The 26,235-nt window shown below is 53.0% G+C and overlaps 1 protein-coding gene across 6 annotated transcripts; it reads left to right on the forward strand.

Moving 5' to 3' along the window:
- The first annotated feature begins 2 nt into the window (after window positions 1-2).
- NUMBL (NUMB like endocytic adaptor protein) lies at window positions 3-26,235 on the forward strand. 6 transcript variants are annotated; one of them, XM_045442298.1, is made up of 11 exons: window positions 3-128; window positions 3,950-4,034; window positions 5,497-5,636; window positions 6,616-6,690; window positions 6,779-6,853; window positions 8,014-8,154; window positions 16,102-16,291; window positions 20,535-20,840; window positions 22,085-22,168; window positions 23,781-23,903; window positions 24,809-26,235. In XM_045442298.1, the coding sequence occupies exons 1-11, from the start codon at window positions 18-20 to the stop codon at window positions 25,432-25,434; spliced, it is 1,956 nt and encodes a 651-aa protein (XP_045298254.1). In that variant the 5' UTR covers window positions 3-17; the 3' UTR covers window positions 25,435-26,235. The 6 variants fall into 6 exon arrangements, with proteins under 6 accessions (XP_045298254.1, XP_045298250.1, XP_045298251.1 ...); XM_045442294.1 differs by lacking the exon at window positions 3-128 and adding an exon at window positions 428-712; XM_045442295.1 differs by lacking the exon at window positions 3-128 and adding an exon at window positions 428-712 and having other exon boundaries at window positions 20,538-20,840.

The raw sequence follows: 26,235 nt of genomic DNA on the forward strand, positions 1-26,235 counted from the left end.
AGGGCTCCCGCACCAGGATGCCGGGGTCTGTTCATTCCCCCTCCCCTTCCTTGCAAAAAGTGCCTCGTCACCGCTCCTGCCCGCCCCCGCTAGGCTGGAAGAACCGTGGGGTTAGCTGGAAGATTTGGGTATGTGGGGCGGCAAAGAGCTTCCCGAAGCAACTCTTTTGCGGACGTGGAACAGAAGGGGACCGGAGGTCAAGGGTCACGGAGGGGAAGAGAGCCCACGCCAGGATGGGCCTGGGGGGAAGGTCTCTGCGAGGCTCACATGCTGCCTCAACCGGGCACTGGCCAATGGGCGTGGCGGGGCGGTGGCCGCGCTGGAGTAGGCGGGGTCATATCTGCGTGTGGGCGTGGTCTGCCGGCCAGGGGGTGGGGCTTGAGCCGGCCAGGCGCCGGGCCGGGGCGGGGTTTTTTTTGCATATCCCGCAGGCGGCGGGCCAATGGGCGGGGCTGGGGCGGGGAGCCGAGGCAGGAGGGGCGCTCCCCCGCCCCCGGAACGGAATCCTCCGGGGAGCGGAGCAGGCTCGCGCGCGTGCATCCCGCACCATCCCCCGGCCCCCGGCCCCGGCCCGCGTCAGACCGCGCTGCCGCCGCCGCCGCCGCCGCCGCCGCCGCCACAGCAGCAGCAGCGCTCGGGGATCCGGGCCCAGCCGGGGCCGCGGGAGGCGGGGGCGCCCGGGCCCTGGATGTCCCGCAGCGCGGCGGCCAGCGTGAGAAGGGCGGGAGAGGGGGGACTCGGGTGGGGGGCGGCGCCGCTGCTGATGTGGCGGAGGGTGGGAGGCGGCCGCGGGCCCGGATGGAGAGAGGGTGCCAAGACTGGGGAGGGTGGGCCTGGGTGGGGGGTCCAGAACAGGCCCCCACCAAGCCAAAGCTTGAGAGACAGGGGGTCTGGGGCACAGGCCCTCTCTTGCCAAGGCCCTGAAGATAGGGATCTTGGACGTAGACCTGCCCCTCAAAAAAACCAAGGACAGGGGGACAGATTCTAGGTACAACTCCCTGGGCAAGGTTTTGGGGATGGGGTCCAGCACACAACCCCCACATCAAGCCAAGGCCTCCAGGAGGCCATTCCAGACCAGACGCAATCCCTACCCCTCCCTCCCTGAGGTGGTCTCTGAGCACAACAACCCTCTAGGCAAGGTCTTGAGGCTGGGGTCCTTGGGAATGGCTTCCCCACCAAGCCAAGGCCTAGGGGGCATCCCAGGCACAGTCTGTACCCAGGCCTCAGAGACACCCTGGGCACAGCATCCCCCTCAATCCTTGGGCGGCGTCCCAGGAATAGACCCTTCTCAAAACAAGGTCCCTGGGTCTGGGACTCCACCCCCCACCTAGCCTGAATAAAATAGGGAAATTTTAGGCAACCCCCAAAGGCTTGGTCAAGGGTCCCTGGGGCTGCCCAGCTGCCTGGGAGTGGCCCCACCCGCAGACAATGCGCCGCCTCCCCCCTCCCGGGTATGGGCCCCCAGGCTTCAGGATTCAGGCTGGGGGTGGGGGGCGGGTCCCCAGGGACCCAGCACAGCCCTGTCTGTCTGCAGCGTCTGCGGTGACGGTGACGGGTGGCGGGTGGCTTTGTGTGTGGTACCTGGGGGGAAGGGGGGAAGCAAGCGACGGGAGGTGGCTAAGAGTGTGACCCGGTGTTTGTGTTACTGTGGTGTGTGTGTGTGTGTGTGTGTGTGTGCGCGCGCGTGTGTGCGCGCACGCGTGTGCTGGAGCTGGTGACTGTGAGGAATCCTGTATGTGTGTCTGCGTGTTGTGCTTGTGGTTGTGTCTCCTAGTGTGCACATTTGTGTCTGTTTGTGACCCCAGCATTTGTGCGACTATGTGTGTTTGACAGCTGCTCCTTGTGCAGAACCCTGTCACTTTTTAGTGTGTGTTTGTGTGTGCATGGTTGTGACTGCGTGGTTGTGTCTGCGATTACATCTTTTGTGACCCTGGGTGTGTGCTTTGGTAGCTATAACTGTGTTGTGACAGTGTGTGTGTTGGGCGTGGGGTTGGGCGAGTGTTTGTGTGGCTGACAAGCTGTGGGTGGAGTTGGGACTGTGTACATGGAGTTGTGTCTATGACTCTATGTCCATGTGCCACTCTCCCACTGACTTGTGAGTGTTTGTAGTTGTGTCCGTAACTGATTGTATATGTGGGTCACGCATATGTCTGTGTGACACACAAGTCTCCCTGCAATTCTGGGTGTGTGTCTGCCATTGTACATGAAGTCACGTTGTATGTGGTTGTGTAATGGCACTGTGACTTTACACATGTGTGCTCATGGCCACATCTGTGTAACAAGGGTTGTATAAATGACTCCATCTAGCTCTGTGTGTTGATGCTAAGTGACTCTGTGCATTTATAGGTGTGTGTGTGTGTGTGTGTGTGTGTGTGCGTGTGTGTGTCCCCATGTGCATGCTGGACTGCCTGGGTTTCAGTCTGCGTGATTTGGTGACTGGGTGACTGTCCTGACCGTGGACATGGCTCTCTCAGGGACCATGTCTTCTGTGTCAACTCAGCTATAAATGCTGTGCCTGGGTCACTGCATTTCTGAGTTCTCTTTCTTCATTACTGTGTGCTCGTGAGGTGTGAAGTAGAAATTGTGTGCCTGTGTTTCTATGTGTGAGATGTGTGTCTGTCCACACGGGGCTCTGATTGTATGCGACCACATGCTTATTCCTGTGACTTGTGTGTTCGCCTGAAGAGAGACTGTGCGTTTCTCTGTGATGGGGTGACACGGTGGGACGTGGGGTGACTGTATCGAGACCAGGGTACGTGGCTGGGTAATGTGGACACCGATGCCGTGTGACTTTGCCCACGTGGCCATTTCTGAAATGTGTATGGCTGTGACTCTGAACTGGCAATTGTCTGGCCGTCTCTGAGTGTGGCCATCCTTAGGGACGGTTGTCTCTGGTTACCTGCGTGTCTTGAGTGGGCGTGCCTGTGTCTCTAGAAGGCGTAGGCCATGGCCGTCGGTGTCTCTGTGTGTGATTGGGTGTGGAAGACCATCCGTGTAAGTGTGGCTCATACCGTGACCGCATGTGTGCCCCCCTGACAAGGTGTGTGTGACTATGACAGCACGTGACCAAAACGGTGCGTTGGTGTGACCGATACCAGAGGGGCTGGGTACCCGTGTGTCGCTGTGGGCCTGTAGATGATTAAACCCACGTGGCTGTGACTGGATGTGGCTGTGCGTGGCCAAACGTGTGTCAGGTGTGACAGCACTTGTGCCTGTGTGTGACTTGGGGCGAGTGGGTGCCCTCTGACTGCCGTGATTCTGTGTGCGTGGGTCTGCAACATGAGTGTCTTGGGCGAGGGCCTGAGGAGTCATGACTGTCGTGGGGAGTGTGCTCCTCTGCCTGGGCCCAGCTCTTTGTATGTGGCTGAGAAGACAGAAGTGACCACATATTTGGTACCTGATGGGCCCAGATGTTTGTGGCAGTGCCTCGGCAGGCTGGGGCTGGAGATGCGCGTGGACAACGTCCGTGTCTGTGAACGTGGATCTGTGACCAGATGGTTATTGTGGCTGCGACTGTTTATGTGCATCTGTGTGATGCGGTGTGTGTGGCTGTGGTCGTGCCTGTGTATGACCACACGTGGAGAGCTGTGACCAGGTGCCCGGGGCGACTGTAGACATGAGTTGCATGCATGCATGTGACCGCATGTTTATGTGTAGCCTGGACAGGCGTCTAGAGGTCAAGGCCACTCCCTCTTCACACCGTCCCCTTGCCTCCTGAGACCAGGACATCCCCAACACGTGCCCCCAGAAACACACCTACTCATTCCTAGGCCCTTGCTACCAGGTGGCTGATCTCCTGAGTAACGGTTGCTATGACAACCAGGGCTCTCACCAGGGAGCCTGAGATGGAAGGGGGGGTGGGTTGGCTGTTGTCCAAAGAGGTGGGGAGGTAGGGGACCGAGCCCCAACCCAAGCCAGTGTCTCACCTTCTCCTCCCTTCCTTGGGCAGGGCGGACCCAAGAGGCCTGAGCAGCGTTTGCCCCCAGCCCCCTGTGGGGCCCTGGGGCCCCCCGAAACCTCCAGGACGGAGCCAGGTGAGTGACCAGCTGGGGCCAGGGCAAGGCTGAGCAAGCAGGTGGGTCAGCCTGGCACAACCAGAGGAACTGTCCCTTTGCTCCCACTGCAAAGGCTGCGGAGGCGCAATCACACTCATGAGGGGACACCCTCGAATGTCTTCCCCGCACACTCAGTGACCATCAGTCACACCCTCACAAATACCACCCGTGAACACACTCTCACAGACAACAGCCCCACGTTCTCAACCGCTGCACTCTCGGCCAGGGACAGGGTCTCTTGGACAAGCCTCACAGCTACACACTGCCGCAGGTGACTGCCATCGAAGACCACAGCCACGCCCTCAGGCAGACACACGGCTTGGAAGACGACAGTCATGGCCACGCCTTTGAAAGACAACGGCTTCATGCTCGCACACATCGTCACAGGCACGGTTCCCAGACACACACGGACAACCACTCTCGCACTTAGATCCCCTTCGGCAACAACCTTCAGGGACCTACTCTTCCAGAAACAACCACACCCTTAGACCCAGACCCCCCCCTCACAGATAGCATTTCCGGACACACACTTTCGCAGACAGCCACTGTCAGACAAGTGTCCTTCTGTATGTTCAGCCTTCAGAAATACACGCTCACAGATGATCTCTGCATGCTTGGATCCAGACAACATTCAGGAATCCACCAGTTATGGGCATACACACACACAGAGGTCCCCATCTGCTGGCAGTGTTCTATCCTCCTTGTCCTCTCGGGCTCCTCCTGGGACGGTCCGTATGGCTTATCAGTCAGAGAGACTGTCTTAGCACAGACTGTCCCCACCTCCGTTGTGGCCACCTCCACTACTGTCCCTTCCCCTGATGGTTACAGGTGCACACCGCCCCAGGGGCTCCTGCCTTAGACCAGACAGTTGTCAGAGGAGTGCATCTCAGAGGCACAGAGATGAGCCCCCAGCCTCCACACCCTCGGGTTCTGGACCTCAGTCCCTGGACCTTCTGTGCCCCCCCACATCGAACCCAGGCCTCCCACATCCCCCACATCGGACCCGTGCAACACCAGCTCTTGTGCCCTCTGACCGTCTCAGCCCCTGACCTCCTACCCCTAAAATCCTGGCCTTGTGACCCCTGAGCCCTATGCCTTCTAACCCCCATGCCCTCCAATGTCTCGACTCCCCATTACTTTGGATCCTCATGCCTCTTGACTGCCACGTTCCCAATCTCCAGACAGCTCAAAGCAGACTCCTGACCCCCATCCCAGACCTCCATGCACCTTTGCCCTATGTTTTTCTTCTGAATCCCCACGGCTGACTCTGGCACGCCCCTGCCTTCCCTTGCCCCGTTTTCCAGTGGCCCCTGACCGCCGCCGCTGCATGTTCCCTGAGTGCCACGCCCTCTGACCCAGGGACCCCCTGACCCTGTAACCCAGATCCCGTGTTATCTGATCCTCCCTGCCCTTGACCCGCGCCCCTGTCCTGTGTCACCAGAAGGGGCGGGCACCATGAACAAGTTACGGCAGAGCCTGCGGCGGCGGAAACCAGCCTACGTGCCGGAGGCGTCACGCCCCCACCAGTGGCAGGCGGACGAGGATGCGGTGCGCAAGGGCACTTGCAGCTTCCCAGTCAGGGTGAGTGGGCGGGGCGCGGGCAGGGGCTGTGTGCATGCGGTCCCGGGGCCCCGGGGTGCTGGGCGATGTGGCTGAGGCCCTGGCCCAAATGCGAGAGACGACGCATCCCCAAAGAACCCCACAGCCTGGGCCCTTCAAAGTTGGGATTAAAACCCAACACGCATTCTCTTGTACCAGGAAGGTATTACCTGGGGAGCCGGGGGACATTCTTCCTTGAGTCACCCCATCCTCTGGGAGCTCACAATTTCCAAAAGGCACCGGAAGGCCACAAAAGCCTGTGGTATTTGCACAGCCCTTTACTATGAAGTGCTTTTTGGTTTAGACCATCACGACTCTTCAAAATGCACACTGTGCTTCCGTGAGGGAGACAGCAGGATTCAGGTTCAACTCCCAACTTAGTCCCTTGCCTGGCTGGGTGATGACAGCCGATTGTCGTAAACCCTCCGTTTCCTTTTCCCTTCCCCCGGAAGCAGGCATGGAGTGGGTGGGGGTGGAGGGGTCCATTTGGAAGTGTGAGAAACGCTGGGAAGGAAAGAAAGCCAATAAAGGTTGTGTCACTAACCTGCAGCTGTGGGCACTCGAGCTTGATGTCATCGGGAAAATGCTGAGAAATAGAGCCATCCCCCCAACGGGGTAAGGAGGCTGGGGTGAGCGCACCCCAGCTCCCATGGGTCGTTGGCAGGCCGGTGCTGAGGCCCGGAGACGCAGACTCTGGCCCCTAGAAGGATGGGAAGTAACGTGTTAGGGCCAGGAATAGAGGCAAGATGGGAGTCAGAACTACCCGCCAGCCTCAGTGTCCTCATCTGTGTATCTGGGATGGGAACAGAGGACCCACCTCGCGGAGTGGCGGCACCGTGAGTGAGTTAATATGTGTGATGGGCTAGGGGACATTGGGTGACACGCGGCAGCTGCTCGGGAAACACTAGGCGGTATTGATTACTGTGCTGCTCTCCTGTCCTCCCGTCTCCTCCCCACCAAGTACCTGGGCCACGTGGAGGTGGAGGAGTCCCGGGGGATGCACGTGTGTGAAGACGCTGTGAAGAAGCTGAAGGCGGTGAGTGAGGGCTGGGCCGGGAGGGGGCAGGGCCGCACCGGAAGAGGCAGCCCTGACCAGGCCCTCTCTCCTCCTCCCCCGCCCCCAGATGGGCCGGAAGTCCGTGAAGTCTGTCCTTTGGGTGTCAGCCGATGGGCTCCGAGTGGTGGATGACAAGACCAAGGTAGGAGGCTCGTGGGGGGTGGGAGTGGGCCCCAGTGGGCCCCCTCTCCGCACCCTGCTTGAATCGGGGCTCAGGACCCCTTCCCACCCACCCCCTTGATGTCCCTCCCTCCCGGACCTTCTAGGCCATGTGCTCCTGCAGCATCTTGGCATTCCTCATGGTCGTAATTCAGGACCGAGTCCTACAGTTACCTGTGAGCTGGCACAGATAGTGGGTGTGGAGCAGTCGCCTTCGCTCGCATCCCTGCTCACCCACATATCTGCGGGGTGACCCAGAGTGTGAGGTTCAACCCCTCCGTGCTTCAGTTGCCTCATCTGTAAAATGTGGATAAACATGGTCCCTACCCTTACGTGAGAAGGTGTATGCGCGCCGTGTAACTGTCCCTGGGGCAGCATATGTGCTCAGATCAGCGGATGTTAGCTGTTCCGTGTTTATTGTCCGTGTTCCCAGCCAGACGGGAGCATCCCGGACCTGAGCATCTGTTTGCTCACCATCGACTTCCCTGCACAGAGACTGCCCAAGGAGGCGGCAGCACAGGGCAAGAGTCAGGTTACCAACTGAACGGGATGGACAACCCTGAAAGACTGTTCCCTGCCTTTTTGCCTGGTTAATACTTCCTCCAGGGGCGCCTGGGCGGCTCAGTTGGTTAAGTGTCCGACTTCGGCTCAGGTCATGATCTCGTAGTTCGTGGGTTCGAGCCCTGCGTTGGGCTCTGTGCTGACAGCTCAGAGCCTGGAGCCTGATTTGGATTCTGTGTCTCCCTCTCTCTCTGCCCCTCTCCCGCTTGTGCTCTGTCTGTCTGTCTCTCTCTCTCTCTCTCAAAAATAAATAAAACATTAAAAAAAAAATACTTCCTCCAGGAAGCTTTGCCTGGTTCCTCACCAAGCTGTGTCAGGCACCCGCTCCTGACCGACACAGGTCCCTGCACCTCCCCCACCCCGGCCCTGGCCCCTCGCCTGTGCCTCTGTCTGGTGATGGGCCTGATTCCAACACTAAGCCGGGAGCCCCGTGCATGCGAGCAGGGCCCACTGCTGTTTCAATGGGTGCAGGGTCCCCACCCCGTGCGGAACAGGACAGAGAGCAGTCGCTAAGGGGAGTGCTGAATGAGTACGTGAAAGATAGTTCAAGTTCCTCTCCTGGTTTCCCTGGCCACCTTCCAGGACCTGCTGGTAGACCAGACCATCGAAAAGGTCTCCTTTTGTGCCCCTGACCGCAACCTGGACAAGGCTTTCTCCTACATCTGCCGTGACGGTACCACCCGCCGATGGATCTGCCACTGTTTCCTGGCACTCAAGGACTCTGTGAGTATCACCGGAGGAAGGATCACCAGGAGGAAGCCAGGCTGAGTCTTGTCTCCCTGGAGTCGGGCCAGTCACTCTCCCCACCTCTCCTGTCCCCTCCCCTCCCCTCTCCTCTCCGTGCCCTGTGTCCTCACAGCTCCTAACTTAGAGGATTATGGGGAAGCTTGCGTGGGTTAATACCAAGTATTTGGAATGACGGCCGGACATCAGAAGCGCTCGGGGAACCATTAGTTATCGTCCCCCTCATTATCAGTGGTTCTTCATGTTTCTCTTTTCTTTTCTACGAGGGTCATATGCATATAGTAACATGCACAGGTGGTCCCGGCACAGCTCCGTAAAATTCTTGCTTACGTAAAAACCCCACCCAGGTCAAGTTGTAGAGCGTTTCCTGCCCCCAGCAGGCTCCTTCCGGCCCTTCTCAAAGATACCCCCCCCCAGGTCCTCCTGCTTCTTTCAGCCTTGATTCATTGTGTTTGCAGTTCTTTACATTTGAGGGGGTGAAGGCCCCCTCTGAGAATCTGATGAAAGCCACAAATGGACTGTCTTCTATGATATAGTCTCACAGTTAGGATTCTGAGGCTCTGACAGAAAACCCCCAGCTGTCAGTCATTTCAGTGAGATAGAAGTTTGTTCCTGTTTCATGTGAAAGACATCCAGAGGCAGGCAGTGCAGGATTGGTGTGCTTCTCTCTGCTCATCAAGGGCTGTGGCCTCCCCTCCATGATCCAAAATGGGTGCACATGCTCCAGCCTTTACATCTTCATTCCAGCCACATGAGGGAGGGAGGCATGAAGAGGGGCACACCCTCTCCTTTTGGGGAGTCACGGAACAATTACATCCCGTTGGACATCCCTGGCTGCAAAAAAAAAAAAAAAAAAAAAAAAATGGTGGAAAATATAGTTTTTATTCTGTCCTGTTCCCTGGACCCTGACCTCAGACCCCACCCAACTTGGTTAGGAAGGCAGTCTCAGCTGCGTACATTAGCCAGTCTTCAGTGGCTGGCAACAGAAACTAATCTGGCTAATGTAAATCCAGAATAGTGTGATAGGAGGCATCTCACAGAATCGAAGGACAATCAGAGCATTAAGCATCAGAAAGGTCAGGGAGCTGGGCAGCCTGGGGACAGAACGTCAGGGGACAGTTCCTTTCACTGCATTGCTGCAGAAATGAATCCAACCTCCCGGTGTCGTGGGTTAAAATTCCAGCAAGAGGGCATGGGATTGGCCTGGCATGGGTCACTGCCCACCCCTTGGTCAGGGGAGGCTGGAGCACACAGCCTGACATACCCAGTGTTGAGGGGGAGCTCCCCAAAGGGAATCCAGGGTGCTGTTATCAAAAGCAAGAGGAATGGATACCGGGCAAGTAAAACGATATGAGTCCCTCTCAGATTCTAACAGTATCCCCCACAAGGATCCCTTCGTATTTCAGAAATCCCCACTCCAGGAGCTCTGAACCCCCAAAACTAGTTAGTACCCCCAACTTCCTCACTCGTACGCACAACTCCAGATCTCAGAACTGGGGAGAAAGATAAATTTGAGCATGTCAGGATTGATTAGTCAGTACTGATTATGGCTGGCTGGGGGGCTAGCATGGAGATACGAGAAGCCCAGAGCCCATAGCAACTGCTGTTTCTTGGGCATAGTGTACCAGTTGTAGCCGTTATCTGTGGCTGCGTAACAAATTGCCCCAATGTTTAGCGGCAATCATTTATTATCTCTCGGGGGTTTTGTAGGTCAGGAATTTGGACAAGGCTCAGCTGGGTGGGTCCAGAGTCGGTCATGGCTGTTACAGTCTGGAGCTGTAACACCAGGAGACTGGCCGGACATCTCCCACTCTTCATGTAGTCTCAGGACCTCTCCAGAAGGTCTCTCCAAGCCTGGAGGCTTCGGGAGGGCGGACTTCTTACACGGTGGCTCAGGGCTCCCAAGTGAGTTAAAGGAGAGAGAGAGCGAGAGCCCAAGCTCGCGCCAGGAGGAAGTGCTGTCGCCTGTGTGGACTTAGTCCTAGAGACCGCACGGCATTGCTTCTGTGATATTCTGTTTGTCCAGGCAGTCACAGAGGTCTTCCCAGGCTAAGGAGAGAGAACACAGACTCCACCTCTGATAGGGGAATGAACATAATTCTGGAAGAGCGTGTGGTTGCCAGAAACTTGTTGTGGCTATTTTTGGAAAACACACTGCCATGTGGTTAGTGTGGATTCAGTGTCACCCCACCTAGCTGTGGGACGTCGGGCACAAGTGGCTTCCCTCTCTGGGACTCAGTTTCCCCCTCCATAAAACGGAGATAATAGCAGTGGCTGCTGACAGGTGTGTTGGTGAAGCCTGTATATTATGGTCACACACAGAAAGTGTTAAATAGGGTCCCATAACAAATGTTCAGTAACTAGGAGCGGTTGCTTTCATGTGACAAGTACTTGGGGCACCTCGGGCGGGTCAGTCAGTTAGGTGTTTCGGCTCAGGCCATGATCTCACAGTTCGTGAGTTCCAGCCTCGTGTCAGGCTCAGTGCTGACGGTGCAGAGCCTGCTTGGGATTCTCTCTCTCTTCTCTCTGCCCCTCCCCTGCTTGTGCACTCACTCTCATTCCCTCTCTCTCTCTCTCTCAAAATAAATAAATAAACTTAAAAAAGAGAAAAGACAAGTACTTGAGGGTGAGAATCCAAGCAAGAAAAGAGTGTGACCTTGTCTGCAATTGCTTTCCACTCGTGAGCCTCAGATTTTAAGCATTAAGCAATAGGACTCCCAGGATTCCTCAAAGTGATGCTTTATTTTTTGAGGTGCAGTTCACATAAAATTCATCATTTTAGGGGCGCCTGGGTGGCTCAGTCGGTTAAGCACCCTACCTCGGCTCAGGTCATGATCTCACGGTTCGTGGGTTTTTTAATTCTTCCTTTTAAAGCATACAGTTCAGGGCGCCTGGGTGGCTCGGTCGGTTAAGCGTCCGACTTCAGCTCAGGTCACGATCTCGCGGTCCGTGGGTTCGAGCCCCGCATCGGGCTCTGGGCTGACCGCTCAGAGCCTGGAGCCTGTTTCCGATTCTGTGTCTCCCTCTCTCTCTGCCCCTCCTCCGTTCATGCTCTGTCTCTCTCTGTCTCAAAAATAAATAAACATTAAAAAAAAAATTAAAGCATACAGTTCAATGGCATTAGTATACATGCAATGCTGTTCACTAATCATCTCTAGTTTCCAGTGTTCTCATCACTCTTTTTTTAATATTTATTTATTTATTTATTATTCATTTATTTATTTTTGCAAGAGAAAGCAGGGAGGGGCAGAGAGAAAAGGAGATAGACTCCAAAGCAGGCTCCACAGAGAGCTGTCAGCACAGAGCCTGATCCATGAGATCATGACTGAGCCAAAATCAAGAGTTGGATGCCTAACCAACTGAGCCACCCAGGCGCCCCTCATCACTCCTTTTTTTTTTTAATGTTTTTATTTATTTTTGAGGCAGAGAGAGACAGAGCATGAGTAGGGGAGGGGCAGAGAGAAAGCAAGACACAGAATCTGAAACAGGCTCCAGGCTCTGAGCTGTCAGCACAGAGCCCGACGCGGGGCTCGAACTCACAGACTGTGAGATCATGACCTAAGCCGAAGTCAGATGCTTAACCGACTGAGCCACCCAGGCGCCCCTTATCACTTCTTTTTTTTTTTAATGTTTATTTACTTATTTTGAGAGAGAGAACAAGCTGGGGAGGGGCAGAGAGAGAGAGGGAGAGAGAGAATCCCAAACAGGCTTTGTGCGTCAGCATGGAGCCCAATGTGGGGCTCGAACCCACAAACCATGAGGTCATGACCTGACCTGACATCAAGAGTCGGACCCTTAGCCGACCAAGCCTCCCAGGCACCCTTACCGTCACTCCTAAAAGGGACCTTATACCCATTAAGCAGTCACTCTCTGTTCCCCACACCCACCTCCCCAAGCCTGGTAACCGCTAGTCTGCTTTCTGTCTCTATGGAGTTACCTCTTCTAGATAGTTCATGCAGATTGAATCATACAGCCTGCGGTCTTTTGTGACTGGCTTTTTTCACTTAGCAGAATGTTTTCAGGCTTCATCTGTGTTGTAGCGTGTGTCAGTACTTCCTTTTTCGTGGCTGAATAGTATTCCATTGCATGGCTCTATTACAAGTTGTTTTCTCTGTTCATCCATTGATGGATGTTTCGGTTGCTTCTACCTTTTAGATATTGTGAATAATGCTACTGTGGACATTGCTGTGCAATCATTTGTTTGAATAGGTGTTTTTAATTTTGGGGGGGTCTGTACTTAGAAGCTAGATTGCTAGATCATATAGTAGAGCCACGTCTAACTTTTTGAGGAATTGCCAAATTGTTTTCTGCACCATTTTACATCCCCACCGAGCAATGTACAACGGTTCCAATTTCTCCACATCCTAGCCAACACTTATTATTTTCCTTTTTTTTTTTTTTTTAATTATAGCCACCCTAAGTAGGTGCCTAAGTAGGTGTGAAGTGGTATCTCATTGTGGTTTCGATTTGCATTTCCCTGCTGACTAATGATGTTGAGACTCTTTTTATGTGTTTATTGGCCACTTGTTTCTCTTCTGTGGAGAAATGTCTATTCTAATCCTTTGTCCATTTTTTTCAACTGTTTGTCTTTTTATTGTTGCGTTGTAAGAAACTTATATATTCTGGATAGTAGACTCTTATCAGTTCTATGATTTGCAAAAATTTTCCTCCATTCTGTGGGTTGTCTTTTTACTTTCTTGGTAGTGTCCTTTAATGTACAAATTGTTTTTAATTTTTTTTTTTTTTGAGAGAGAGAGAGAGAGAGGGTGCAAGTGAGCTAGGGGAAGAGAGAGAGAGAGAGAGAGAGAATCCTAGGAGGGGCAGGGGAAGGCGGGAGAGAGAGAGAGAAGCAGGGTTCATCCAAATTGGGGCTCAAACTCATGAACTGTGATATTATGACCTGAACCGAAGTCAGATGCTTAACACTGAGCCATCCAGGCACCCTAAATTGTTTTTAATTTTTATGAATTCAGCGTATCTATTTTTTCTTTTGTTGTTTGTGTGTTTGGTGTCATAAGAACCCATTGCCAAATCTAAGGTCATGAAGATTTACTCCATGTTTTATTCTAAGACTTTTATAGTTTTAGCTATTACATTTAGGCCTTTGATCTATTTTGAGTCAATTTTTGTAAACAGTGTGAGGTAGGGGTCCAACTTAATTTTTTTTCCCTGTGAATATCCATTTGTCTCAACACCATTTGCTAATAGGACTAGTCTTTCTCCTTTGAATAGTCTTGGTACCCTCACTGAAAATCAATTGACCATAAATGTGTGGGTCGATATCTGGGCTCTCAATTCTATTTCATTGATGTGTATGTTTATCCTTATGGCGGTATCACATTATTTTGATTACTGTAGCTTTGGAGTACTATTTTAAATCAGGAAGTGTGAATGCTTGGGGCACCTGGGTGGCTCAGTCGGTTAAGCGTCAACTTCAGCTCGGGTCATGATCTCGCTGTCCGTGAGTTTGGGCCCCGCACTGGGCTCTGTGCTGACAGCTCAGAGCCTGGAGCCTGTTTCGGATTCTGTGTCTCCCTCTCTTTCTGCCCCTCCCCCGCTCACGCTCTGTCTCTCTGTCTCTGAAAAATGAATAAACCTTAAAAAAATTTTTTTTAAAAACGTCTAAAATTCTTCAAAAAAAAGTGTAAACTCTTTTATTTTGTTCTTTTTCAAAATTCCTTTGGCTGCAATTCTGGGTCCTTTGCAATTCCATATGAATTTTAGGATCAGCTTTGCTGTTTCTGCAAGAGCAGCTTTTCTTATTTCTTCAAGAGTCTATTGGGATTTTGATGGGATTGCATTGAATGTACAGACCACTTTGGAAATACTGCTATGTTAACAATATTAAGTTTCCAAATCCATGAACATGGGATGTATTTCCATTCATTTAGGTCTTCTTTAATTTCTTTTAGTAATGTTTGGTAGTTTTCAGCACACATGTCTTTCACTTCCTTGGTTAAATTTTTTCCTAACCATCTTACTGTTTTAGATGCTGTTGTAAATGGGATTGTTGTAGCTTCATTTCTGGGTTGTTCACTGCTGGCGTATATAGATATAACTGATTTTTGTGTATTGACCTTATATCCTGCAACTTTGCCAAATTCATTTATTACCACTGATAGTTCCTTTGTGGATTCTTTAGGATTTTCTATATATAAGATATGTCATCTGCAAATAGAGATGATGTTACTTCTCCCTTTCCAATTTGGATGCCTTTATTTCTTTTTCTTGTCTAATTACTCTGGCTAGAACTTCCAGTACAGCACTGAAAAGAAGTGATGAAAATGGGCATCCTCATCTTGTTCCTATTCTTATGGAAAAGCTTTCACTCTTTTACCATTGAGTATGATGTTAGCTGTGAGTTTTTCATGAAAATCCTTTATCATATTGAGGAAGTGCCCTTCTATTCCAAGTTTGTTGAACTTTGTTTTATCATGAAGGGATGTTAGATTTTGTCAAATGCTTTTTCCCCATTAATGGAGATGATCATGTGGCTTTTTTCCCTCTTTCTGTTAATGTGTATTGCATTCACTGGTTTCATAGGTTGAATCAACCTTGTATTCCTGGGATAAATCTCACTTGACCTTGGTGCATAACCTCTTTACTCTGCTGAGGAGTTCAGCATGCTAGTATTTTGTTGAGAACGTCTGTTCCCAAGTTTATCTTTAAAAGGTGGCTGAGGGGTGCCTGGGTGGCTCAGTCGGTTGGGCGGCCGACTTCGGCTCAGGTCATGATCTCGCGGTCTGTGAGTTTGAGCCCCGCGTCGGGCTCTGTGAGCTCTCTCAGCTCAGAGCCTGGAGCCTGTTTCGGATTCTGTGTCTCCCTCTCTCTGACCCTCCCCCATTCATGCTCTGTCTCTCTCTGTCTCAAAAATAAATAAACGTTAAAAAAAACATTTTAAAAAATAAAAAAATAAATAAAAGGTGGCTGAGCATCTTGGTTAGGAAACAGAAGCTAGGTTGATCTCATGAGAATCCCAACCCTGCCACTCACTTAGAACGGGTGTGTTGACTAAGGCTCAGTTTCTTCATCTGTAAAACAGGCTCATAAGCATGTCCATCTCCTGGCATGATTGTGAAGATTCCAACAAAGGGTGGACAGATTTAAAGTGACACCTATATGGTGTTTCCCTGTGCTAGGCTCTGGTGCTATGTGCCTCCTTGCATGTATTAGCTCATGTAATTCTTGCAACAACCCTGTTAAGTGGGTGCTGTTAGGGCCCACATTTTACAGACAGGGAGGCTTAGGCACTGAAAGGTAGAGTGGTGTTCTTGAGAACACGCAGTTGGAAAGTAGGAAGCCAGAATCAGTGTGGCCTTGGAGCCTCTTAAGTATGTACTCAAGAAATGGGCTGTTTTTGTTTTCATTTTTTACGAATTTAACTTTTTTTTTTTTAAGTTTATTTATTTATTTTGGGGGAGACAAAGAGAGCACAAGCAGGGGAGGGGCAGAGAGAGAGAGAGGGAAAGAGAGAGAATCCCAAACAAGCTCCACACCACCAGTACAGAGCCCGACATGGGGCTCGAACTCGCGAAACTGAGATTGTGACATAAGTGGAAACCAAGAGTCGGACGCTCAACCGTCTGAGCCACCCAGGCGCCCCCACCCCAGGTCATTCTCTTTTGAAGTAAAATTCCCACCCCCACCCCCCAAAGAACGGCCACTCTCTGACTTTCTTTTCACGGTAGATGAGTTTTGCTGGTTCTCGAACTTCGCATAAATGGAGCGGTACGGCACTGCTCTCTTGTTTCTGGCTTCTTTCCCTCATTTGTTTCCGTCCCGGTGCGGACGCACACTGAGGCCCCTGGGTGGGGTGGGGGCGCTTGTCCAGGATCACCCGACACCCAGCCGCGGGGAACCCAGGGCGTCTGGCGTCCGGCCTGCACAGCACAGCGTCTCTAAGCCCGCGCGGATCTCCACCCACAGGGCGAGAGGCTGAGCCACGCGGTGGGCTGTGCCTTCGCCGCCTGCCTGGAGCGGAAACAGCGGCGGGAGAAGGAATGCGGGGTGACAGCCGCCTTCGATGCCAGCCGCACCAGCTTCGCCCGCGAGGGCTCCTTCCGCCTGTCGGGCGGCGGGCGGCCCGCTGAGCGAGAGGCCCCCGAGAAAAAGAAAGGTGGGTGCAGCGCAGAGGGCAGGGCTGGGCACAGAGTGGGCCCCGGGGTTGGGGGGGGGGTGGGGTTGGGGGGGGATGGGGGCTGGGGATCCGGTGTCGCTGCGGAGAGCTGCAGAAGTACCGGGACTCTGCAGTTTACAAAGCAGAGCACCAACCACAAAGTTTGGTTCCAGTTTATAAAGCTCACTTGGGTTTAAGGAGTTCTTTGGGCAGTGTGCTGCAGGCCACAAATCACAGCAGAGCTCCCGGCGCTTCATTATGAGGCATTTCAAACTGTGCATCCGGGCCGGCTAATGGGGTTGTGAAGTCAGCTTTGGTGGATTGTGGCTTGCGCTGAAAAAAAAAAAAAAAAAAAAAAAAAAAAAAAATGGAATAGAAAATAACAGATTAGCTGAATGTAGTAAGGGTAAGTGTAGTTGAATGATACTATTTTTTCAGTATATATATTTGCGTGTGTGTGTGTGTGTGTGTGTGTGTGTGTGTGTAACAGGTTACCGTGCAAAAGGTATTTCTTGTTCTGGGTTGCCATCAAAAGGGTTTAAAAAAAAACCTGGTAAGGGGCACCTGGGTGGCTCAGCTGGTTACGTCGGACTTCAGCTCAGGTCGTGATATCTCAGCCTGTGAGTTGGAGCCCCGCGTCGGGCTCTGTGCTGACAGCTCAGAGCCTGGAGCCCGCTTCGGATTCTGTGTCTCCCTCTCTCTTGGTCCCTCCCCTGCTCATGCTCTGTCTCTCTCTCCCTCTCAAAAATAAACACACACACACACACACACACACACACGCACACAAAGAAAAAAGAAAAAAACCTGGTAAGCTCTAACATTGTATGTAAGTGGCAAATACTTCGTAAGTTCTACAACTGTGTTCTTTTTTTTTTCAATTAAATAATTTTTTTTGACAGAGCACGAATGTGCCCACCTGCATGTTGGGGCGGGGGCAAAGAGGGGCAGGTGGAGAGGAAGAGAGAGAATCTTAAGCAGGCTCCACACCCAACCCAGAACCCGATGGGGGGCTTGAGCTCATGAATGTGAGATCATGGCCTGAATCGAAATCAAGAGTCAGATGCCTGACTGACTGAACTGCCAGGTGCCCCTGAAACAGTGTGTTTTTCTTAAAATATAAGCATACTGTGTTCTGAGTCACAGTGTAATTTTAAGTTTATGTATTTATTTTGAGAGAGAGAGAGCTGTAGGGGAGAGTAGAGTAGGGGGCAGAGAGAGAGGGAGAGAGAATCCCAAGCAGGCCTCACGCCGTCAAGCACAAAGCCTGACATGGGGCTCCACAAACTGTGGAGATCATGACCTGAGCTGAAACCAAGAGTCAGTCTGTCATTTGACCGACTGAGCCACCCAGGTGCCCCCACCCCCAGTTGTGTGTGTGTGTGTGTGTGTGTGTGTGTGTGTGTATTCTAGTTATTTAATTTTTGGAAAACACTGCTTAGAATTCATAAAGAACTGGGGCGCCCGGGTGGCTCAGTCGGTTAGGCATTCAACTCCTGATTTCGGCTCAGGTCATGATCTCAAGTCTGTGAGAATGAGCCCCTCGTTGGGCTCCATGCTGATCTTGGAGCCTGCTTAAGATCCTCTCTCTTTCTCTCTCTCTAAAAAAAAAAAAAAGAATTTACAAAGAACTTACCATGGGGAACTGACCCAGATTAAAGGAGACTAAAGAGATTTGACAAGTAGTAATAAACACAAGGTATGGTGACCCCAAACGCTGAACTGGATTTTGAATTACCTGTGTCTATAAGGGACATGATTTTTTTTAAATTTTTTTTAACGTTTTTGAGAGAGAAGAAGAAACAGAGACAGTGCAAGAGGGGCAGAGAGAGAGAGAGAGAGAGGGAGACACAGAACTCAAAGCAGGCTCCAGGCTCCAAGCTGTCAGCACAGAGCTTCATATGGGGTTTGAACTCATGAACCGTGAGATCATGACCTGAACTGAAGTCGGATGCTTAACCAACTGAGCCACCCAGGTGCCCCCAAAATTAAAATATTTTTAACTAAAATAATAATAATAATAATAATAAAATATTTCTAACTAAAGAGCTAGGAAAACAGAAGTTTTTATTACTTAGAATATTAGAGTGTACAAAGTATGTTTCTTTTTTTTTTTTTTTTTTAATGTTTATTTATTTTGAGAGAGAGAGAGAGCAAGGGAGCAGGGGAGGGGCAGAGAGAGAGGGAGAGACAATCCCAAGCAGGCTCCATGCTGACAGCCTGGGGCTCAGTCCCACAAACGGTGAGATCATGACCTGAGCTGAAATCAGAGTCGGAGGCCTAACCAACTGAGCCACATGGGTGTCCCCAGAGTATGTTTCTATTTATAAATAACATGACCATTTACAGACCTCTTGACAATTTACAAAGCTCTTCACAGCTTACAAAATATTTTACAGTTTACATCATCTATTTTTTTTAATATTTATTTTTGAGAGAGAGACAGAGACAGAGAGCGAGCCGGGGAGGGGCAGAGAGAGAGACACACACAGAATCCAAAGCAGGTCCAGCCTCGGAGCTGTCCGCACGGAGACTGACATGGGCTCAAACTCACGAACTGTGAGATCACAACCTGAGCTGAAGTCCAATGCTTAACCGACTGAGCCACCCGGGTGCCCCTTCATCATCTATCTGAATTTGTAAAGTATTTTACCATTCACAAAGCAGATACAAAATGAAGTTAACAGAGGGCCTGGTCCAGTATATGATGTTTTATATTGTTTACAAATGAACGCACTGGGTACACAGTCCTTCACGGTTCACAGGTATTTCTTTACTGTTTCTAGAGGCTATTGGAATTTACAGAACATGCCATTCGCTTTAGAGTTTGCGAGCGGTTTTACTGTTTCCAAAGGATGTTATAGTTTCCAGGTACTTTGCATCATAGAAAGCACTTTACAGTTTGCACAGCAAAATGAGAGTTTACGAAGTATGGGTATGATTTGCTGAACACATCACCCAGCATTTTGCTGTAGATGCGCCGATTTACAGTCTCAAGGCACCTCACTTGCCCTTTGACAAAGAGCTCTTTCCAATTTAGGAGTTGCGAACCAGCGCACTTTTCACAGTGTTGTTTACCAAGCTTTTGTCAGATTCCAAAGCACTGAACATTCGCTGCCTCAACTGACCCTCTCAGGAGGCCTCGGGAGGGCAGTATTAGGGGTGGTTACCCCAGGTTTAGTCGGGGAAACTGGGGCTCGAAAGGGAGGGGGCTTCCTGAGATCCCCCAGTAAGGTGGGGACAGAGGTGATTTCCTGGTTCCAACCTGTCCCACGTAGTTCAAGCTGCCCCCAGCCAGGCCTGGGTGAGAGCCTCACCGCTTCCACCTGGAAGATGGGAGAAGCAGTGCTGGGTGACCTCCCTACACCTCTCTGGGCCTGAGTTTAGTCTCCGATTTGGGCTGCAGCTCGGGTGAGGCCCTGATTGGAGGATGGGTGTATATTTGTGTTTTGACAGGGCTTGGCGGGGGGAGGGTCCCTGCCTCTGAAGATCCCACCTTGTACTAGGTGGGGAGACCAGGTACCCCCAGAGGACAGAGGGCAGTCCCAGAGTGGAGAGGATGGAACAAGCTGGGTCTAGAACAGTAGGTAGCAACGGGTGGGAGGGGCGAAATAGTTGAGGTGGGAAGAATGGTAGGAAACAGAACAGACAGAATGACAGGAAGACAGCGTGATGTGGAGAGAGCAGGCCAGAGGGAGAGACAGGTTAGGGCACTTGTCTGGGACACCGACTCTGGGGTCAGCCTGCCCCTTCCTAGCACTGTGGCTTGGGCAAAGTCACTTACCATTGCTAGGCCTCAGTCTCCACATCTGTAAAATGGGGATAGCGGTCATATCGACCTCACTGGGTAGCTGTGAGGTTCGAATCACTGAATACTTGCAAGCATTTGGAACAATGCCTGATACATTCATTATGCACCAAATAAGCGTTCGTTAAATTAATCAGAAAGGGAGACAGAAGGTCTCAGAGAGAAAAACAGAAGAAGCAGCAGAGAAAGCCAGATTGGGGGCAGAAACTAGCGACACAGAAGGTTGGGCTGGAGGAGGACTCCCGAGAGCGTCCTGGGGCAGGCGGTATTGGCTTGGTGAAGATGAGAGGCATTTCAGGGCTCTTACCAGCCTGTCGCGAGGAGAGGACACACTGGGTGAGGAAGGCAGCATTGGAGGACGATCAAGGGGGCTGGGTGAGAGAGGAGCAAATGCCCCGGTGGGGTATCTAACCGCCTGTCCCCCCGCCTTGTCTCCAGCAGAGGCAGCAGCTGCCCCATCTGCGGCTCCTGGCCCTGCCCAGCCTGGGCATGTGTCCCCGACGCCGGCCACCACATCCCCTGGGGAGAAGGGTGAGGCGGGCACCCCGGTAGCTGCAGGCACCAGTGCAGCTGCCATCCCCCGACGCCATGCCCCCCTGGAGCAGCTGGTTCGCCAGGGTTCCTTCCGCGGGTTCCCAGCACTCAGCCAGAAGAACTCACCTTTCAAGCGGCAGCTGAGCCTACGGCTGAATGAGCTGCCGTCCACACTGCAGCGCCGCACTGACTTCCAGGTGAAGGGCACAGGTGAGCCCGTGTCTCAGTGGGAAGAACATCGGGATCAATACCATACCACCCTCTGTAGGAGGCAACAGATAGAGAAGAAGTGGCTACACCTTGATTGATTAGCACTGTCTGCCACGGGAAAGGAAAGAGGGGTGGAACACGTCATGGTTGATTAGCAGTCGGCCACCATCGAGGGGGTGGGGGGGTGGGGTAGTGCAAATATGATCGATCAGCAATGTCTACTGATGGCAAGGAAAAGCAGAAGGATGGCATAAGCCATGATCAATTAGTAATGTTTGCTCTAGGTACGGAACCGAGAGGTACCTCACACATGCATGCATCATGATTGATTAGCAAAGCCTGTCATGGGTTCCGGGGGAGAGGAAAGCTGCCTAGACGCCCCTTTTTGCTCAGGAGGAGACTGAGACTCCATAGGCTAATGCTCCCTCCAAGCATTTGGCCAGAGAGACATGAGATCTGACTAGGCGAAGGATACAGGCTCAGAGTAAGGGAGGATTGTGATGGGTTAACGGGCGTCCGCCCAGGGCAGGGAGAATAGAATGATGGCATATGTCATGATCTCCTTACAGTGCCTGCCATGAGCAAGAAAAAGGAGCGAGGCGATACACCATATGATTGATTAGTGAAGGTTGCCATGGATAAGGGAGAAGAGAGAGCAGAAGTTCTGTTGTGCCCAAGGAGAGGTTCCCAGAATTTGGCCAGTGGAGACATGAGGTGAAGGGCACACGCGAGCCCGGGGATCAGGGCTCACGGAGCATAGTGATGGATTTGTGATGTCGCTGGTCAGCAGAGGATCAGGCAGAAGCAGCACCCCCATCTTCCAGGGACAGTGCTGAAGGAAGACAGTGCTGAGACGCATCATCATCTATTAGCAGTGCCTGCCCTGGGCAGTGATAGGAGAGGCAGTATAGCTGTTCTGTTTTTCTTGGAAGGAAGATGGAGTTACAAGGACCCAGCATTTGGCCAGTAGAGCCATGAGGTTTGGCCAGGTGAGGGGGACGGTGAGCAAAGAGTTGAGTGGGAAAAACGCATCGTGCTTGATTACTAATGTCTGCCATGGGCCAGGAAGAGGAGAGAGGTGGCATGTGTCGTGTTCTCAAAGCAACGTCTGCCACGCGGGAGGGGGAAGAGAGGTGGCATGGTACCATGTGCTGCCCCAGGGAGGTGGGCAAGCGGGCTGCCTCTCCTCCCAGCTGTTGGTGAAGTCACGTGGTCTGGCCCGCTTTCCTGCTTCCATATGCCAGATCGGAGACACCCACCCCTCGTGGCCTCGGGGACTGGCGTGGGAGGCGTTGATCTGCGTCCAGAAGGCTGGGCTGCTCGCAAAGGTGACTGCTGAGCAGATGCCAGTGCTTGCCGAGACTGACGCACACGCGCTCCGTGTCCCGCAGTGTCCCTCGGCCTTCACACAGCCTCGGGTTTGCTGTCCTCATGCACCCTGCCATGACGCACCCCCCAGGCCTGTCACACACGCTCCCTGAGAGGTGGCAGGCTCCCCAGGCTTCAGGTGGAAGCTTCACGCGCCCGTAGCCAGTCGCACACTTGCTTGGATGTGACCGGCCACCCGGAATTTTCAGATTCACACATGTCACTCTGCCGCAGGTGCCACAACAGAAGTCACACGCTTAATGTGACTCAAAAGTCACACCCCCTCATGGGTGTCACAGAACCAGATGTTTCCATTAACACACACTTAGGCACGTGTCCAGATACCCCACGCAGATTGGCGCACACTCACAAACCACACACCCGGATTCGCACAGACGTGGAAGCCGCACCTGCAGATTCACGCACGCTTGCAAACACATTCATACGTCACACGTGGCTGCCTGGAGTGGCTCACACTTGGGAATCACAAGACGCCACGCGCCTGGATCTCGGTCACACTTAGATGCCAGGCCCTCAGAAGCTGCACACCTATTTGGACTACAGTCATCATAGACTTGACCTAGAAACCACGCACCCTCCCACCTGGGCACGCCCCTGTCACACCTGCTAAGTCCTCCAGCCCATTTCTTTCTGATGCTCAGTGGGGCATCGCACGTGCTCCCTTGGAGACGACCGCTTGCTGAGATGTCACAGGCTCTTGTCCCACCACACTGGCGTTTCTCTTGTCTATTTGGATGGCACTTTTTTTCATCCCAAGCTCTCATGAGGCCACCGCACCTGTTCAGTGTCCCCTGTCTTGCTGGCACAGGTGCATCTCTAGCTTCATGATGTGTGTAATAGGCCAGGCCAGGTGTGGTGGACAGGGCCCCCCCCCTTCTCCACCCAAAGGAGGACGAATGATCCCCAGCCACCGCACAACAGTGTGGCCAACGTTCATCCTGACTCATCAGAGCTCTTGCCATGTATGTGGTCGGATATATCTTTTAATTAATATATATTGTCGAACATTTAAAATATTTCTCCTGATTTGTAGCTACACACAGATTTTTTTTTAATGTTTATTTTTGAGAGAGAGAGAGAGAGAGAGAGAGAGAGAGCACGTGCACGCATACGAGTGGGGGAGGGGGCAGAGAGAGAGGGGGACAGAAGATCCAAAGCCTGCTCTGTGCTGACAGCAGAGAGCCCCACACAGGGCTCAAACTCATGAACCACAACAAGATCGTGAACTGAGCCGAGGTCGGATGCCCAACGGACTGAACCACCCAGGTGCCCCACTATACACAGATCATGATGTCCTCCTTGGTTTGGGACCCCAGCCACCAAAATGCCACGTACCGCTTGGCTGTCGTACCACTCAGATGTCACGCACACACAAGCACGGAGTTAGCACTTCCATGGCCCCGGCCATTGGTTACTGCAGAGTCGACCCACGACCTACACACCTTGTGAGGGAAAGGACCCCAGGTGGTGAGAGAGGGCCACCTAAGGGCACGGGGTCAAGGGTAGGGCCTGGGCCTCTTCTCTGACCTCCACCCTTCCCTGACTTCCCAGTGCCTGAGATGGAGCCCCCTGGAGCCAGTGACAGCGACGGCATCAATGCTCTGTGCACACAGATCAGCTCGTCTTTCGCCAGTGCTGGAGCCCCCGCACCCGGGCCACCACCAGCCTCAGCAGGTAAACTCTGCCCCTCCCTGCAGTGCCCCCCTGCAGTGCCCCCCTACAGCCCCCTGCTCCACTCAGGGAGTACCTCAGACACTCCAGGAACCTTGGAATCCCACGGTCTTAGAACCACGGATCATCTGAAGGTGATGGGACCGTCCTGGCACCGTGGCATCAGTTTAGAGCCTTGGATCATCTTAGAATCACAGGGTCTTGTCAGAGCCATGCATGGGCTCATCCTAGAACCATGAGATAACATTAGAATCATGGGGGGGGGGGCCACTTCAAACCACGGGATCAATTTTAAACTTTCCTGTCCTAGAACCATAAAATTGAGAAACCTATAGCCTCAGAATCACAGGATATTAGAATGTCCAGTTCTGGAACCGTGAAACCTTGGAATCCCCTTAGAGCCATGAGCTTGTTCTAGAACCGTGGAAGCACTTGGAACTGCACTATCAATTTAGATCTCTAGAATCTTAGAAAACACAAGCTTAACACCATTGAACCTCACTCACTAGGTGAGACCTGTACACTTTGAGAACGATCCATGCAGTCTTTAAATCTTAGCCTCCTAAAACAATACATTGTCAAAATACCAGAATGAACGGTGGTATGAAAAATATTTAATAATAGGTTTGGCACTGACCAATCAGAAGGGAAGCTGGGCTGGTGCCTGTCAGTCTTGCCTCCTGTGCTTTCCCACCTTAGGGCCTTAGAATCTCAGCACTGTACTTTCTTAGCACTTCAGAACCATGCCCTGGCCCAGGACGGTTAAGCCACTTGCCCCAAAGTCAACACAGCTAGTGAGGAGCAGAACTCAATTCAAGGCACGCAGCCTGGCTGCAGACTCTGATCCCCAGGCTCGGGTTCTCTTGGCTGCCGCCCATGCCCCTCAACTGCCCCTCTCCTCCCTCTAGGGACTTCTGCCTGGGGTGAGTCCTCCGTGCCCCCTGCAGCGGCCTTCCAGCCCGGGCACAAGCGAACCCCTTCGGAGGCCGAGAGGTGGCTAGAGGAGGTGTCCCAGGTGGCCAAAGCACAGCAGCAGCAGCAGCAGCAGCAAGCGGCCTCAGTGCCCCCTGTGGCCCCTGCCCTGCAGCCCTTTCCCGCCCCCGTGGGGCCCTTCGACGCTACACCTGCACAGGTGGCCGTGTTCCTGCCGCCCCCACACATGCAGCCCCCTTTTGTGCCCGCCTACCCGGGCCTGGGCTACCCGCCTGTGCCCCGGGTGCCCGTGGTGGGCATCACACCCTCACAGATGGTGGCCAATGCCTTCTGCTCAGCCGCCCAGCTCCAGCCCCAGCCAGCCACCCTGCTCGGGAAAGCTGGGGCCTTCCCACCCCCGGCCATGCCCACTGCCCCGGGGGGCCAGGTCCGCCCACGCCCCAATGGGGCACCCTGGCCCCCAGAGCCAGCACCTGCCCCGGCCCCCGAATTGGACCCCTTTGAGGCTCAGTGGGCAGCGTTAGAAGGCAAACCTGCTGTAGAGAAGCCTTCCAACCCCTTCTCGGGCGACCTGCAGAAGACTTTCGAGATTGAACTGTAGCCCGAGCTGCCCTGCCCACCCCAGCATCTCCAGGTGCCCACACCTGGGAATGGAGGCCCAACCTCTCCCTAGTCCCGCTCCCTGGGGCTACGCCCCACCCCCCAACACCCCTTCTAACCGCCCCCCCCCCCGGAACCACCCCCCACAACCACTACAGAACCGACATTGTAACGCCCAGGTTGTGACAGGATGGGATTCAGGGACGGACCAGCCTGGCTAAGGGACCCATTTCACTGCCAGACTTAGGCTGGTGGTGCCCTTCCCCCCTTCCCCCAAACCCCAGACACAGCGGGATGGCCACCGTCCCACTGAGTGCCCTCGGTTCAAGCTACATCTCCCAGTTTCTGTTGTTGACCTTCGACCTTTCAGTGTTGGGTGGGATGGAAAAGGGAGGCCCACTTAGGGGCTCTTCTGGACCCCACAGGAGTGCCCACCCCAAGTCTGGCCGTCCCCTTCCAGACACAGCACAAGCAAAGGGCTTCCCTCTGCCCACCTGCTGCGTTCACTGCCAATGCTGTGCTCACCCCTATCACCCCTCTCCCCCACTCGGGGGCCCACATCTTCCTTGGGCCAAGGTCTCGTGGGGGCAGGGGCCAAGTTGGGGGCCCAGGAGTTGGGGTGGGGGGAAGAGGAAGGAGATGCTCAGTTACCTCACGTCAGTGCCCGCTGGGGAAGGGCCCGGGAAGAAGGGGGGGGTGCCTGGCGGGTACTTTTCTATCTTTTATTTCCAGATTTTTTTGTATCTAAACTCACAGATTTGTATTATACAAGGACAGCCAATAAAGGAAGACTATAATGGTG

The sequence above is a fragment of the Leopardus geoffroyi genome, chromosome E2 (genome assembly GCF_018350155.1).
Source record: "Leopardus geoffroyi isolate Oge1 chromosome E2, O.geoffroyi_Oge1_pat1.0, whole genome shotgun sequence".
Taxonomy (NCBI): Eukaryota; Metazoa; Chordata; class Mammalia; order Carnivora; family Felidae; genus Leopardus; species Leopardus geoffroyi.

Coding starts and splice junctions, on each gene's coding strand:
- NUMBL (XM_045442294.1), top strand. CDS start 443: ATGGGCGGGGCTGGGGCGGGGAGCCGAGGCAGGAGGGGCGCTCCCCCG. Junction 713..3,949: donor CCCGCAGCGCGGCGGCCAGC/GTGAGAAGGGCG, acceptor TTCCTTGGGCAG/GGCGGACCCAAGAGGCCTGA. Junction 16,292..20,534: donor GGCCCCCGAGAAAAAGAAAG/GTGGGTGCAGCG, acceptor CCTTGTCTCCAG/CAGAGGCAGCAGCTGCCCCA.